The sequence below is a fragment of the Ochlerotatus camptorhynchus genome, unplaced genomic scaffold (genome assembly GCF_037179485.1).
Source record: "Ochlerotatus camptorhynchus isolate MF236.1 unplaced genomic scaffold, CSIRO-AGI_Acam_v1.1 ptg000109l, whole genome shotgun sequence".
NCBI classification, from domain to species: domain Eukaryota; kingdom Metazoa; phylum Arthropoda; class Insecta; order Diptera; family Culicidae; genus Ochlerotatus; species Ochlerotatus camptorhynchus.
In genome coordinates this window covers 582,534-600,032 of record NW_027040599.1, presented here as the reverse complement: position 1 = coordinate 600,032, position 17,499 = coordinate 582,534, and the positions used below count along the sequence as shown (strand labels likewise).

At 40.1% G+C, this 17,499-nt stretch overlaps 1 protein-coding gene across 18 annotated transcripts in view; it reads left to right on the top strand.

The window, feature by feature from the left end:
- The window catches only part of pyd (polychaetoid), a 132,695-nt gene that overhangs the window by 91,950 nt on the left and 23,246 nt on the right, over positions 1-17,499 (top strand). For 16 of the 18 annotated variants that reach the window (XM_065219729.1, XM_065219726.1, XM_065219731.1 and 13 more), the window contains 4 exons: positions 7,253-7,422; positions 7,498-7,834; positions 11,182-12,957; positions 15,636-15,866. In XM_065219729.1, the coding sequence (XP_065075801.1) occupies positions 7,253-7,422; positions 7,498-7,834; positions 11,182-12,957; positions 15,636-15,866 (2,514 nt within the window). The remainder of the gene's footprint in view (positions 1-7,252; positions 7,423-7,497; positions 7,835-11,181; positions 12,958-15,635; positions 15,867-17,499) is intronic. The other 2 variants (XM_065219734.1, XM_065219733.1) reach the window with 1 other exon arrangement.

The window sequence follows — 17,499 nt, the reverse complement described above, 5'->3', positions numbered from 1 at the left end:
GTTGCCGAATGAAGGGTAAAATCCGCTTTTTCAGACACTCTTTAATGTAAACCTTCGACGTCATTGTGTGAGATGTGATGAAAACCTTGGATTTAAGGCCACAACTGATTCCTTGCCAAATCATTAGTTTCCGAGCAAACTTATCAGCAAAAACAAATTTATACCTGGAAGGGACATCCCTACGACCAGTTGCCAGGTAAAGTTTTCGTCCGGGGATTTGTTTATAATCCATTTTGACATATGTTTCGTTATCCATTAAAATACAGCCATCAAATTTCGTCAACACTCGTTCGTATAGTAATCGTGCTCGCTTTTTGGCCACTAAATTTTGTTTCAGGGAGCGATTCGGATGTTTACTGGCACAAAAAGACTTATATCCCAATATCCTAATATCTTTACCAAATCACGTATGGAGACACCTGGGTTACTTTTCACGTACCTCAACACCTTTCTCCTCAGCTCTTTGCCCTTGTGCCACTTTTATGATAGATGCGCTGTGCTCTATCCACACTCAGAGTATCCTTGTAACGTTTGATTACAAGACTCACCGTTGATTTTGGGAATTTTAACACTTTTGTTATTTTTGAGGCAGACCACTAGATGTTTGTGTACAATTAATTTTCTTTTCTCAAGTTCCATGATCCGTAATTTCGGGATGCGTCGATCAATCGAGAAATTTCTTCGTCAATGAAACATCAACAAATGCCGGTGAAACGTTTTTTGTTCCAACCACCAGGGGCGCGGTGGTGTATTAAACCGTGCGTCCAGATTTACTTTGAATCGAGCTTTAAATACGCAAACCTTGAAATCCTTTCTATAAAATTCGATTGGAGCATTCTTGATATGTTGTTTCTTTCGCTCTGAAATGATTATACACCGTGACAAATATATTCGGTTAGCAAGTTCTCAATATGTTGCATTACCATTTTAAATATTTTACAATATTTTATAACTATTTTTGTAGTTAAACAATAAATAAATAAATGTGGTTTGTTGTATTTTGTTCATTAAGATGTATTAACACCGTGCAGTGGGTATTTGGGAAACAATCCGTTTGTTTACTCGTCTTACGAGACTAAGAATTATAACGACTCTTTGCAAGCGGCGTGCAGGTGCAAAATCGTATACAGTTTAGGTTATTTTTTCCCAAACCTTTGAAACTGAATTAACTTTGAATATTGTAGTCATTTAGTTTTGAAATTGGTTCCTGTTGGTGGGGCATGGAAACAAATATCCTGTTTTATCTCAGGTACTGCTGAAGATGTCTGTAAAAACAATTTAGTAGTTACAGGGCTGTTACAGCATGCGCGGATTTCGCGAATTTCACGGATTTCGAGATTTTCGCGGATTTGTCGCGGATTTGAACTTTCAGTCACGAAAATCGCGGAAACATTAAATGATGTCGCGAAAATCGCGAAAGGACTGATGTGCTGTCACAAAAATTGTGGAATTCATTGTTACCTTTCCGTCCCGGATTATAATTCCCTGAGGTCTGTCCAATGTGAGACATCTTCCTTTTTTCCAATATGAACATAGAAATTTTCGTTGTCAAATCATAAACGAATCGTATAAATGCGAGCGATTGCCATGTATACCGGATATTCTAGGTTCTCCAAATCGTCCTGGAGTTCAGTTGATTTGTTCTACTATATCAACGAAGACTCCAATAATGTCTGTAGTATCGAAATATGTCCAAACAGATTCAAAATGTATATGTGGATTGTAGCCGAACTATTGCTACGTATACAAGATGTTATAGGTTCTGAAATCATTCTGGAGATCAGATTATTTTTCTACTAGATCACCCAAGACTAATCCAATTTCTGTAGTATCGAAATATGCCCAAACAAATTTGTAGTGTCTATGTGGATCATGTAAACCTACTTCCGTGTATGCCAAATGTTCTAGGATTTCCAAATCGATATTTCGATACTACAGATATTATCCTAGTCTTTGTTGATCTAGTAAAACAAATCATCTGAACTGCAGGACGATTTGAAGAACCTAGTTCATCTGGTATACGTGGAAAAAATTAAATATAATCCATATAGACACTATGAATCTGTTTGGACATATTTCGATACTACAGACTTTATCCCAGTCATGGTTGATGTAGTAGAATAAATCATCTGAACTCCAGAACGATTTGGAGGACCTAAAACATCTGGTATACATGACAATAGTTCATGCATGATCCACATAGACACTGTGCATCTGTCTGGAAATATTTCGATACTAAAGACATTGTCCCAATCTCGGTTGATCTAGTAGATCAAATTATCTGAACTCCAGGACGATTTGAAGAACCTACAACATCTGGATTACTCGGAAATAGATCATGTATGATCCACATAGACACTTCGAATCTGATTGTACATTTTTCGATACTACAGACATTATTGCAGTCTTGGTTGATCTAGTAGAACAAATCAACTGATGTTCTGGACGATTTGGAAAACCTATAATTTCCGGTATAGGTACATAGCACCGAAAAGTGCTAGGTTCGTATTAGAAATAAAAAAAAATATGAAAATGTCTCACCATTGGACAGAACCCAAGGAATATCCGTGTAAATACACAACCGCGACGTGACCAACAAATGTGACTTATGAATCAAGGGTGTTTGGTTTTAATAGGAAAAATTGAGAAAACTAGAGCCAAAGTAACTACAACATTTACGACAGCAAAATACGTCAGAGACGCAAAGGTTAATTTTCAAGAAAATTTGCATTTGAAATGAAAATGCATTAATTTAAAAAAAATGTTTAATCAAATCTAGGCCGATATTATTCAATAGAATCTCATAATGTAAGGGTGTTTTATTATTTTCACTAATTACTCAGAATTCAAACTATACCGAAATAACTGAAGATGATACAATGCTATTAAAAAAAATTAAAAAGTTACAAAAGGCGCAGCTACAAAGCAAGTCCATGCTGGAGGCGACTGAGTTCGATTCCCGTCCGGTCTATTAATTTTTCGGGTTGGAAAATGTCTCTACTTTCTTGGGCATAGGATGGTACAGGCATAGAAAGCTCTCAATTAAAATGTGAAAGTACTTCAAAGAACACTAAGTTGAGAACAGGCAAAAATTCAATAAGCTTGTAATGCTATTTTCCGGCAATGAAAACAGTTTTACTGTCGCGGATTAGTACTTGAAGTCGCGGATTTCTGTTGAGAAACCGCAGATTTCGCGGATCAAATTTAGAAAATCTTTTAACAGCTCTGTAGTTATTGTTACTTATGAAATAGTTATTCAATTTATCCATCGAGCTTACTCGAAATCCATTCTTTTCACAAATTTTCACTGAACCACACTCTTGGACAAAAATCCTTGCACTTAATTGGCGGAGCATCAGGACTATCTTTTAACCAGGGCTGCGAAGTCAGGTCGGAGTCGGAGGAATATGTATTACATATAGGGTCAAAATCAGAGATATTATTTCTATTTCACCGGTAAAAACAGAATTGACAGTGACTCTTAGTACGAATCATAAAAAAAAATGCCTCCGACTCTGATCCGACACAGTCTGACTCTGCAGCCCTGCCCTTGACATCATTCCAGTTCCAGAACTCGCCGTTCAGAAGGCGCTAGGACTATCTTTTGACAAAGCATATTTGCAAAAAAAAAAAACCTTCGGCGATTGTTTGGTTCAAACTTTTGTGACAACTGACGTCAAAATTCCACAGCTTACTGTGAATGAGATATCCTCGGAAAAAACAATGGATTTTATCATTTCAGTGCCAACATTTCAAAGGGGCGTAATTGCATTTGTAAACAATGGCTTTAGCCGTCGATTTCTCGCAAATAAAAGCTCACTTATGACAAATAATGACACCAATAGGTAGAGGAATGTTTCCTCTACCATCTAGCATTGTTATTTTGAAGTAGTGAGCTTTAAGATACGAGAAATCGACAGCTAAAGCCATTGTTTACAAAAGCAATTACGCCCCTTTGAAATGTTGGCACTGATTTGTTTTACGTCTTAAACCCTGGAAATGTTCGCCCAACCGATCGAGAAAGTTATGCACCTTATCAACATTCCTAAACAAATATTTTATTTCATTATTATGTGTAAAAAAAAGCGAAAAGAATATACAAACTTCTATGTTCCATAAATCAAATGGGACCAATAAAAGGCAAGTTCACATGTTTTTCAATGCTTAGCAATTTATATCCTGAAGAGAACAATATCGAGCACAACAAGGCTTTTTTGTTACACTATGTAGAAAATAGCCGAAAATCACATAAAAAAAAACAAGATTTGATACGTTTGATTATCTTGACATTCCAAAATGTTGTCTCTTCTTGACATTCCAAAATTTTGAGGCTAGTATTTAAAAAGTCATTAAAAAAAAGTACCTTATATTTTGTATAATATTTATTTTGTTTGTCAGTCATTAAAAATTACCGGACAATCAAATGCTTTGTAAAACTAGTTTAGAGTGTAATGTTTACATGTGCAAAATCTCGTGACAATCTGTCAAGTGGTCATCGAAATGGTTTCCAAGCAAGAAGTGCTTCGACAAAAAATTATGGGATCGGTCGTGGAAAATCCAAGCCAGTCCCACAGGTGGATAGCGAAACAGTTTGGAATCGACAATTCGACCGTGTCCCGTGTGTTAAAATCGTTCAAGGACGGAGGAGACCCAGACGACCCAGCGGCGACCCTGGCAACGGAAAAAAACGAAGACGATCGACCCCGTGAACGCAAGTAAGGTGAGGGATTACTTCAAGCGCAAGCCAAACGTTTCGATTCGGAACGTGGCTAAGAAGGTCAATTCTTTCGTCTGGTTCGTCCAGCAGATAATGAAGCGTGCCGGACTTCATGTCTTCAAGGTAAGAAAGGCGCCTAACCGAACCGATAAACATAATACGTTGGCCAAATCCCACGCCAGGAAGCTGTACCGCAAGTGGTTTGTGCAGCCGAAATGCATCGTAATGAACGACGAGACGTACATTAAAGCGGACGCTAAGCAGATCCCCGGCCTGGAGTTTTTCGTCGGCAAGTCCCGCCTGGATGTTCCGGAGAAGTTCCGGAAGAAGAAGGTCGACAAATTTGCCAAGAAGTACTTAGTGTGGCAGGCGATCTGTGGGTGCGGCAAGTTCAGCAAGCCGTACATAACGACCGGCACCATCAACGGCCAAATTTATAAAGAAGCCTCTAGAAGCGCCTGCTGTCCTTCCTCCGGTCCCACGAAGGTGACACTCTGATGCCGGATCTGGCATCGTGCCATTACGCGAAACCGGTGATGGAGTGGTACGAAGCCAACGATGTTGTTTTTGTGCCGAAGGAGGCAAATCCGCCACACTCGCCAGAACTTCGAACAATAGAAAAAAAGTCTGGGCGATTATGAAGGGCAAGCTCCGGAAAACAGGGAAGGTCTTCAAAAACGACAAGGATTTGAAGAAAGAGTCGATGAAAGTGTGTAAGAAAGATGGCGCAAGTGTTGCACAGGATTTGATGGGTAGCGTTAAGTTCAAGGTGTGGGCATTTAGCCTTTTAATTTTTCTCATGGAAAATGTGTGTTAGTTGACAATTATTTCAATGATTTATGCCAGATAATCATATAACATCAGGTATAAGACTGGGATCAATAATAATCCCAAAAACAAATATTTGTTATTAACTGGTTCGTATCAAGGTTGCAAAGACTCATTTCAGCTAAAATAATGTTTTTCGGAATAATAAAACCAAACGATGGTATGATGGCATGTTTTACTTGTAACTTACAAGAAGAGGTTACAAAGTATGCGTTGGAAACATAAAACCTGTAAATGTTGCTTTCTATGAGTCACAATCAGCGATTTGCTGATCGCTGAGTGAGTGAGTGAGTGAGTGAGTGAGTTTGTGAAAAATCGCTGATTGTGACTCTCATGAAGTGAAATAAACAGGTTTAATATGTCAAACACATTCTTTGCAACCTCTTCTTGTATCCTACCAATTCAAAATTTGATCATGGCATCTAATTATTTCATAATTTAGAAAAACATTGTTTTAGCTGAAATGAGTCTTTGCAACCTTGGTTCGTATAAGGCAAATTTGTATGACTATCTTATGGTTGGGATATATTTGTTTCCACCCGTGAAAAATTTACACACTTAAAAAATCGTCGAAAACTATTCCAACATGATTATCATATAAGATGTATCTAACCGGGAGCATTTTTTTGTTTAAACTTTATCAATGAGATTTTTAGCCACGGGCTAGTTTATCTCTGCTAACCAGGAGCAATATTCATCCCAAAAACTGTTATTTGTTAACGGATTTTCTTATAGTGCATGCTTATATGACTGTACTGCGTCCAATAGCTTCTTCTTCTACAGGTCAGTTTCTAACCCCCTCCCCCCGCGTAGACAATTGTCCATAAACAATTTTTAAAATTTGCATGAGCCGTGGATAATTGTCACGTAGTTAATAAACAGCCCCTAAGTTTATTGTTATTATCTAGTTCATTTATTTGGAAGGCTCAATCGCGTTAGTTTTACGGAACGGATAATACATTGTTCATCTATTTTTTAATTCACTTATTCATATGTCTAGTAGGAGGTAGGCCGAATACCAGCGGCTTACCCGAGGTTAGAATAAGTATATTGTTAATCCACTGTAAGCAACGGTCAAATACCTATAGATTGATGATATCAATAGGAATGCTAATTAATATTCAAGTCAAATATTTATTAAAAGAAAAGTCATAAAAGTATTCAACATTTGATGAAATTCACCATTCCCCAATACATATTTCAATAACGAGCTCACCCATGCCGTCGATGGTACCCCGTCTTAAGATTCCGTTTATTGTTTTGATCATAAATCCAATCGCATTTTAAACCAACTCCTATGAGATACAACTCGCGTGCAAAGCACTACTGGGTACAAGTGCGCTACCGTTGGTTGTGTTGTTTTGGTTGTTTTTTCACCTCACCTCACCGTGTACTGTGCTGACTGAGATCAGTGTGTGGAGCAGAGGCATTTTCGCGTCTAGACACGCCGGTTGAATTATTTAAAAATTATCTCTTCTTCTCTGTTTTGGTATGGACCTACTTTCCCGCTTATCGTTGTAGTTTAAATTGGTATTTTATACGGAATGCGTACGCAGCATGGTACCTATGGCAACGAAAGTCGTGAGCTTATAAGGGAAAATCCTTTATATGCTGCATATGGAAATCACTATAAATCATTTGTACCTCAATTTTGTACCGTTGTTCGGTGATAATAATTTGTATTTTTCCTTTGTTTCACTTACACAGAGCGAGCGGACGTCATGGGACTACAGCACTGTGACACTGTCACGAGTACCCGGATATGGGTTCGGAATAGCAGTGTCCGGCGGACGGGATAACCCACACTTTGCCAACGGTGACCCATCGATAGCGGTGAGCGATGTGCTGAAGCATGGTCCAGCGGAGGGGCAACTACAGTAAGTACAAGATCGATCATTTGCTTCTTGCAGCAATAGCGTACGACGACACATGCTTGCTTACCTACTTCCCAGGGTTAACGATCGGATAATTTCGGTCAATGGAATCTCGCTGGAGAACGTCGAGTACGCGACGGCCGTACAAGTGCTGCGTGATAGTGGCAACACGGTAACGCTAGTGGTGAAACGACGGGTACCGAATCATAGCTTAATGCAACCCACGGGCGGTAACGTCGTGCCCAGTGGGGTGGGTGGCAACTCTCATCAGCACCAGCATAGTCTCAGCTCCACCGGGCTAGGGTTGGGTGCATTAGGAAATAATGGATCTCAACAGCAAATCAAAGTGATTGTTACGAAAGCGAGCAAGAAAGATGATTTCGGCATCGTTTTAGGATGTAGATTATTTATTAAGGTGAGTTGGTGACTATATCGTGAAGCAATGTGGAACTTCCAGTTGAATTGGATAAATGATCCCAGGGACAAAAGGTCGATAGTTTCGGTTTCATCAATATACAGGGTAAATACTTTAAAATCAGAAATTCTCAGTTTGGTTCTCTAAGAACTTGGTAAATTGGAACCAATTACGCTTGAATACTTAGCCTTATTTAGCAACAGATTCAAATGCATGATGGCGAAGGATATAAACTTGATGTAACGGCGCCGGTGGTGTAGTGGTAAGCGTGATTACATCTCACCCCAGCAGGCCTGGGTTCAATCCCAGCCGGCGCCGCCGGGATGTTCTGAGGCATAACATCTCTGATCACGCCTTCCTTCGGATGGGAAGTAAAGCCGTTGGTCCCCGGTTCATGAGTTGATGGGTCGATAGGTAGGGTCCAGGTGTGGGAGCTGCCTTCCTGGCACGTCGGTAGCATTGGTGCTCAGCACGGAAAACAAGATCGACGGAAAAAACAAACCAAAGGATAAACTTGATGTTTTGAGATCTCCCTTAGCTTAGTCAATTAAGGCGCAGGGTGATTTTTTTTTGTGTAATAGTCACTTTAACACTCTTGGGTCATACGTGACTTGTCCGAGGGTGAGATTTAAACTCGTGACTTTGGCGTGAGAGGTATGGATGTTAACCACTACGCCGGGGTCGCCCTCAGGCGCAGGGTTATTTCAAATCCGGGTTCAGGCAAGGGAATTTTGGTGGGAAAAAGAATTAAGGTTCATACACGTGCATTTTAAAGTCACTTTCACAAACAATAAGCCCTTTATGCATATATGTATACCACCTTAATAAAATGGATAATGGTAATCTACTCACAAAAACAAGATGTTTTGGAACCCTGCCGAAACTTTTTAGAGATAGGGGAAATGGAATTCCTTGGAATCTCTCTAGGGATTTATTAGAATCCATGTCTTCTCAGAATCTTATTTGAAATCTCAATTGGAAATTTCAAGAAACCCTTCTGGGATTCTCCGGAATTCTCCTTAGCGTTCTTCCGGAATCCCTTTTGAGATTTTCCAGATTCTCGTTTGGACTCTCAGGTGATGCTGAAGAATCTTCCTTGAGATTGTTAGGAATTTGTTCTAGGAATCCTGAAAATCACTTTAAAAACCGCTAAAAACCGGTTCCCATTTGCCTCGCGTTCTTACTTGCCCTGGTACTTCCAGGGCAAGTAAGAACGCGAGGCTAATGGGAACCACCAAAGTGATTTCTGAATGCTTAAATGTGAGAGCGTTAAAATTCGAATCTCCAGAGAAAAAATATCGTCAACAGCTGTTTTATCTCCTCACACTTAGGCATTCAGAGATCTCTGTTAGCCGTTCTCGCACCCCACGTTCTCACTTGTCTTGAGTACATACTATGTGCATAATAAGTTACCCCCCTTTTTTGTTATAATAAGTTAAATGCTACATTAAATTTTTGAGTTTGCTTCAGCGATCTTGTACTACTCCTCTTTTTGGACATTATTCTATGCAGTGTTGTAAATTCTCAAAATCAATTGAACATACTTGATGAAAGTGAGAAAAGCAGCTTTCTGCTATCAAAGGCACCTCCTTCGAATGGGTGAAATCAGTTTGCTTAGTCATTTGACGAAGGGGATCATTCTCATTTTGAGAAACGCTTGATTTAATTGAATTGAGTGCACGCAAACCAAAAATATATTACAATGAATGTTAGTTCCGTTTCCTATCATCCTCTGTTCATGAACATCGCAACGAATGTTAGAAATTGACCATGCAGGCGATGTAATGGTTTTTTCGTCTTTTTTATTTCGTGTTCTATCTACGCTTTCGACTATACCATACCAGCTTGTAGAACGACGCACATTGTAGAACATTGTAGAACGACGCACACACTTGCCTCGAATCCTTCCAGCAGAAAAAGCATACGAAGTCGAGTATGCGAGAAACTGAGCGCTTCATGTTTGCTTTTAGGCTATCCATATTCAGAAGCATGGAGAGAGCAGTGGAGAAAGCACAGGTCTGATAACCGCAACGTTCGTGGTTTGAGTCTAGTCGGCAATCTGTTTCCTATTTTTTTCGACATAACTAATTCAGGCATAACATTTGATAACGGCAAAAAACCATTGGAAACAAAATTTCTAAGGCCTTTTACACGCGAACCAAAGTACGCCCACGCAAACCAACAACATCATCGGATAGGGGCAACTATCACCTTTCCGAAAGTGGTATTGGTTTGTGTGGGTGTGCTTTGGTTCGCGTGTAAAGGGCCTTAGAAAGTTTGTTTACAAATGCTTTTGTGCCGTTATCAAATGTTATGCCTGAATTTACCTCACTAATACACTCTACATTTTTCGGTCTCCAATTTTTTTGCATTGGACCGCAGCTAAGTATATCGCATCCTCGGTTCATGCGGTCTCCACTAACATCCTCTGATGATTAATCCCACATAATTGTAAACGAATCTTACATCTCCCGGTTGGGTGTGTAATGTAAAATCTGGGTCAACCCGACACCAAGCTGACTTCTACCAGACTCCTTACCCGACATATGTTTTGACATTGGGTATGCGTCGACCTAAAATTGGCCTTACATTGATTCGACATCGGGTCGACATGTCTGTTTGGGACCATTTTTCTGAGTTTCTTCCATACTCCACTGCTGTATATCAATTGACAGTGACGATGAGGTTCGTTTGAGGCTGTTCAAATGATGGACATGAGCAAATTCGTTGCGCAGAATTGATTGAATGGTTGTATTGGTTCATCTTCAATCGAATAATAAAAATTAACAGCAATGAGTTCTATGATCTTGTAGTTTTGCCAGGCTCTTGGAAATATTCGCAACGCCAACAATTTTCTTAATCCATTATCTTGATTGACTATATTCTTCTGTACTGAAAATGTATGTTAAAAACTATCACCAAATGTCCAATACTTGGCATGTTAGAAGGCTAACACTTGACTCGACCTTTTGTCCTTTTTCGAATTGTTGTCCAGGGTTATTAATCGATAACCGTCGATATGGTCAGCGTTAACATCTGTAATGGTGAATTTGCATTGCCGACGTTAACGCAGACGTCATCGACGGTTATCAATTCGCAATCCTGGTTTGAACCTGTGATCATAGATTCATCGTCCTTAAGGACAGGGGTGGTAGAGTCCACAAATTGCCGTTTGCCTTGTAAAATCTGCCATGAGATCGACAATTTGTGGATTCAATCAATCTTGTCCTTAACAATCCCTAGGAATGAGATAACAATAAATAATATATAGAATTTGCAACACTTATCAGGATCTAACAAGGAGAGCACAATAATATTCTTGAGTAATCTATTTTTTATTCTGCCAGGAAATTTCGTCCAAGACGAAAGATCAGCTAGCTGCCAACGGTTATTCATTGCAAGAGGGCGACCTTGTAACAAGGATACACAATACCAACTGTAACGACTCGATGAGTTTAAAGGAAGCGAAAAAGATCATCGACGGTTGCAAAGAACGATTAACGCTAGCCGTGCTGCGGGACTCCACCAGTGCCACGTTGAACGCAGGTCTCGGTGGTGGAACCAGCTCCGGCATGCAATCGCCTGTCTATTCCCATACAGCTCAAGTGTCAAACTGTAGCAATATGGATGAAAACTATCTTAACGGAACCGGAGGATACTCCGGACAGAACCTGTATGTTCAACCGCCTACCAGACCTTCTGCCATGAGTACGTTACTAGTAGATGATAAAAGCAATCTGACGCCACGGGGAAGATCACGAGGTCCACTAACAGATATTTCTTTACAACAATTAGACAGACCCAGTACGCCTCCAGGGGCGACAAGTAGCAGAGTAGGTGAAGGAGCAGCGAGTGGGAGTGGACATAGTCGATCGCGTAGCACGGTTGATGAGCCACCCCGACCACCTCCCCCACGAGGGGAGGACTTTTATAGCACGAGACGGCCATTGCATGATGAGAAGCCCACTTCGGAGCCCCGATACATCACATTCCAGAAAGAAGGTTCCGTCGGTATCCGTTTGTCCGGAGGCAACGAAGTGGGTATTTTCGTCACAGCAGTCCAGCAGAATAGTCCAGCGGCTGCTCAGGGACTTGTGCCGGGTGATAAAATTCTGAAAGTAAACGATATGGACATGAACGGAGTTACCAGAGAGGAGGCAGTACTCTATCTGCTCAGCCTGCAAGATCGTATCGATCTGATTGTACAGTACTGTAAGGATGAATATGACAACATCACCGCACAGCAACGAGGAGATTCATTTCATATAAAGACTCATTTCCACTGCGAGAATCCATCGAAGGGAGAGCTATCGTTCAAGGCAGGTGACGTTTTCCGGGTGATAGATACTTTGTACAACGGAGTAGTTGGTGCGTGGCAGGTTCTACGCATCGGACATGGTCATCAAGAGTTGCAGCGTGGTGTGATACCTAATAAAGCGCGAGCGGAAGAGCTCGCAACGGCGCAGTTCAATGCCACGAAGAAAGAGATGAACGCTTCCGAATCGAGGGTCAGTTTCTTCCGGAGGCGAAGATCCACGCATCGTCGTTCAAAGTCGTTATCGAGGGAAAACTGGGACGATGTCGTATTCTCGGATTCCATATCAAAGTTCCCTGCCTACGAACGAGTTGTTTTACGACATCCTGGATTCGTTCGCCCTGTTGTTTTGTTCGGACCGGTCGCCGACATTGCCCGGGAAAGACTCGTCAAGGACTTCTCCGATAAATACACGGCTCCATTGCAAGATGATGACAAGGGATCGTCGAAATGTGGCGGTATTGTGCGACTATCGAACATCCGGGACATCATGGATCGTGGCAAGCATGCCCTCTTGGACATCACACCCAACGCCGTGGATCGGCTAAACTATGCACAATTCTATCCGATAGTCATCTTCCTGAAAGCGGACACCAAACATAGCATCAAGCAGCTGCGACATGGTTTGCCGAAATCGCAGCATAAAAGTAGTAAAAAATTGTTTGAACAGTGCCAAAAACTCGAACGCCTGTGGTCTCATGTGTTCAGCACTACGATCAACCTGAACGATCCGGATACGTGGTACAGGAAACTGCGGGATTCGATCGATCAGCAACAGAGCGGTGCTGTGTGGATGTCCGAGACGAAGGTATGATTTGTTTCAATGATTGTTTATAGAATGACATTAGTTCTCTGGTATATTGTAGCTTTTGATGTTTAATGTGTAGTTTAAAATCTTGGTTATGGTACTTTAAATGATAGCTTTGGAAAGATTGTAGACGTTAGCATTGTGTGCATTTTTACAGTTATATATTAAAGCATCATCCAACTTCTGAACGTGATCGATTCACTCTTATTCAGTGACTCAAAAAGGTGACTCACTTAGTAATCGATAAATCCATAAAGGAGGGGTTCGATCACTTTTGAAGAATTGTACACCCAAAAACTTGACTGCAGCTCTGACAGAATTTCATGCAGAAATTGAGCTTTCATAGGTGAAATGCAGAAATACATGGCTAATGGAGGAAAAAGTTTCAATCAATTTCAATTCAGTTTCAGATCGTGCTTCGTCAAGCTTCTACTAGTGCTTCGCGTATTCTCTGAAAATTGATATTTGGGAAAGTGAAATAAAGATAGTAACCATTCAACCCTCGTTGTACGATCTACCAAATCGACCTCTGGCCCTGGGCTTCACTGCCGGTGGACGTATAATTTTCCATGTGTATATGAAACTGTGTAGAATATGCGACAATTAACTGTAAAATTAATATGCGACTACCACCTAGTCTGGTAGTTCAGAAAACACACCAAAAGTTGGCAAATTTTGTTTTGGGTTGTCCTAGACCATCCAAACTATCCTCGAATGCTAACCCATGACTATACCTCTTAAAAGCACCAGGCAAAAGCCTAACTTTGTTACATACTGACCAGGGTATCAAAACACAGAGAGCAAGCTACAAATAGACAAAATACTTGCGACGATTGTCATGACAAACTCTCTCAACAGCATAGCTTAATCGGAACGGTGTAAGCAAAACGATAAAACTGTTTGCAAGTTTGCTTGCAACGCATGGAGTTGATGATACATGTAAATCAATTGGGGAAATTTATGTTATGTCATTCTACCGTTTCGATCAAGTTATGTCATCAACCGCGTTTGTTGCAGAAAAACATGCACATAATTTTATCTGCTAAGATGTTCTGCTATAAACATGAATAGCCCCATTCTCGGAAATGAACCACTTAGTGAGGCTTTAGCACTTGTTTTCCATCAGGTGCGGACGTGTGTGCCGACTTCTATCGGTACTTAAACAAAACTATTTTGCGTGAGAGTTACGCGGCCGTTGCCTTTCAAAATAACATAAATAATGCAGAACACAGCATACTGCTAAGTTGGCACAATCCCGTGTTCTAACATTTGTGCATTATCTGTGTTACAATGTGATGTACAGTGGAGCTTATTTAAATTGAAATTTCTGATTGATTCAAGTGCCATTTTTTGTTTAGGGAATATTATCGAAGCTTGCCTTGATTCAATATCTGGTCAGGATCACGATAATTCCGCAAAGTCGCGCCTCAATAATTATACAAGCCTGTTTCAATAGATCGATGCATTTCGTCAATTTTGTGGGTGTACAATCTCGAGTTTCAACAAGCATAATGTACTTCTAGATTCTGGTTATGGGACAAACAATAATTTCGTTTACTTCCTCACGTTGCTTCCTATATCACATTCAGCGGGTGGAATTCACATCGGACATATTTCTACCTTATCTTCAACCACCTTGTCCGCTATCGTGCTGCAGCTATGTGCCATCTCCTAGTAGATATGTGAACTATCCCCGTTACCCATATCGCTATTCAATGCCAGTAAATTGGCCATCTTCATCTGCTAATCAATATCCGCACCCCCAACTACATTCTGTACCCATACCAACTGTACCCACTGTGCCGTCATATCAACAAGGCGAAAATCAATTACAACATCCTAACCCTCAAAGTGCATCACAACCATCTGCTAACCCAAACAATAACTATCTCCCAATGCCCATACATAACCAATTGAGCCACGCCACTTCAATGCCAAGACTTACGAACCCAGCAAGGCAACCTTCATCACTAAGTTTGCAAACGTCATTCGGGAAGTCTTCCACGCCAAGCGTCGATCAGCTCTCTGACATTGACAATAATATACGCATTGAACGAGCTACTCCTTATTATAACAATCAATCTCCCTCAATTGCCCCTGGAACTGATTCTAACAATATGACTAACCATCCGTCGGTGTTGAATGGTGATACTAGCAATGAACAAGTAGTACAGAACTGTAGAATCACTGACATCAATCGACTTAATATCCATAATGCTAAAATTAATCCACATCGGAAGTCTAACGGTCTCGTGCATGACAAACACGGCTTTGCATACATCGATAACTGAAATTTAACTCAAATATAACGTCATATATCGTCTTAAGCTTAATTTCGTTTACTGAAATATTTTAACAGATGTACTTACTCTGCATGAATTAAAGCTAACCTAATTCTAACATCATTATAAAGCGTACATTGTTTTATCAAACGATTTTGTCCAAGGAGTCTAACAGTGTGATTTTTCTCTGTTTTATTTTCATATATTCGTCCCTGCTTTCTACAAACAAAACAAATTCAACACTAATAATAATGAAACAAAATTACACAAAATCATATTTTTCATCGTCGTCATTACTCATCTCAACCACCCGTACGTGTATTCCACCATCTCATGATTTCTAAAACCTCACTACCTCAAAATCAATTCCCTTGTATTCGCTTGTATCGCGAGCAGCCAGTAGAATCCCTGTCCGATGATTTCCTATTCCCCATGACCACCTCTCGACTGTCCTACGCCTCAAGTCCGGAATCGGACCTGGAACTGAGCCCGGGACCATCGGCCTCATTATCATTAGGCAACTTACCGCAATTGGTGAAGTCAAGCTCTGACCCTTCGATCGCCACTAATCAGGATAACTTGGATAGGGATAGAGAACTCGGTGACGGAATGCCACCACCATACACGGTAAGCTAACAGCATCCCTGTTTATTATTATATATATTCTTTTCTATTTTATCGCTCAACTGTGTTCCCCATTCATACATACATCTCATAGAATAACTGTTGAATTTGTACATTTATTCATTCGTAACATTTCACCTATTACAGTCCGTCTAAAGGCCCAAATATTCATTCGTATTCCTACGTGTACATTTAGTGTCAAATCAAAACTTGCTGAGCTTTTATATAAATAAAACATTAATCCAGCTTTCGTGCCTTCCTCGTAAGTAAGATGCGTAGAAATAAGTGGGTAAATTTAACTATTTTTGTCATATCTCCGGAACCAAATGTCAGATCAGCATGATATCCAAACATGGATCATTCCAGTTCAAGTTTATACAAAAAATCCAAAAACTGTAACAAAACCTCGCCAAAACACTCATTTTAATATGTTTAAAATCTGCCTTTTCGATTTTGCCCCAAAGGGTTTGGTTCCTTCTGGGGTACAACCATGGATTTTCGTGATTTTTGGAATAACGTCTCTAAAACACTGGGCAAACTCAATTCTAACTTTCGTCGTCGTCGTCGTCGTCGTCGTCTGCGAGGGATCTTAAAATATCCATATTGTTTGATATCTGACTTTTAACTGGACCTGAAGACACCGTATTGGATTCCAAAATAATGTCGGACATCAACGTTTGACCTCTACACGTCATTTTTGTTCCGAGGTATATTGACACATTTTCGGACATTGGCCATCACAATGACTTCTGTCTTAAATGTTCGACCTCTGCATTACACATAAATGTATAACTGTCCCATATGAATAGTTAGTCAAGCAGAGATGGGACAGTTATGCTTTTGTGGACAGTGCATTTCGTTCCCGCTCCTAAAATATCCATAAATTGTAGGGTATCTGATACATTTTCTGAAAATTTACCAAATTTACTCCAAAATTATGAGAAACATACAGTTTTCAAATGGCTCGCTAATGCCAATCCGGACCAGATGTCATAAGATTTGTTAACATACAAAATGTGTAGTCAATATGAACTGTTTATATTTTTAAGCTCGCAGAGGGGATGACTTCAAAACAGTCTAGCGCTGAAATTCGAATGAGTTCGGATGTTTTTTTTTGCAACGTAATTGTATAAGTAAGATCTTTTATGTGGTTTTAAGTTTCATTAACTTGATTACTCCCTTTTTTGTGGATTTAAAAAAGTAAATATTATACTAAAACAGATGTTTCCTAAATCCAAATCAATTAATGATATTATAACATGATGCATATATGCTTATGAATACTGATGAATCATGCTATAATCTCACGGAACACTTATTTGTGAAGAAATACGTACTGGGGAAAAACGTTTTAAAAAAAGTGCCGGAATAAGCAAGTTTACTCGATGCAAACAAAGACAAATAATAGATTTGTGTATAAACATTTTCGTGTTTTTCACTTTTGACCAATCTATCTTACATCCTCTGTGCGCCGTCTCCGTGGAGCACTTTTTATGCGAATGGGTGCTCTCCGTAACCCCAATGGGTGCCATGTCAAAGTCCCACCCATCGTTCAACACTTTCCAAACCTAGGATACTTAACGAATTGATCTCGGAGTAATCTGGCATCACTGGGCCTCTCTTAAGGGAGTAGTAC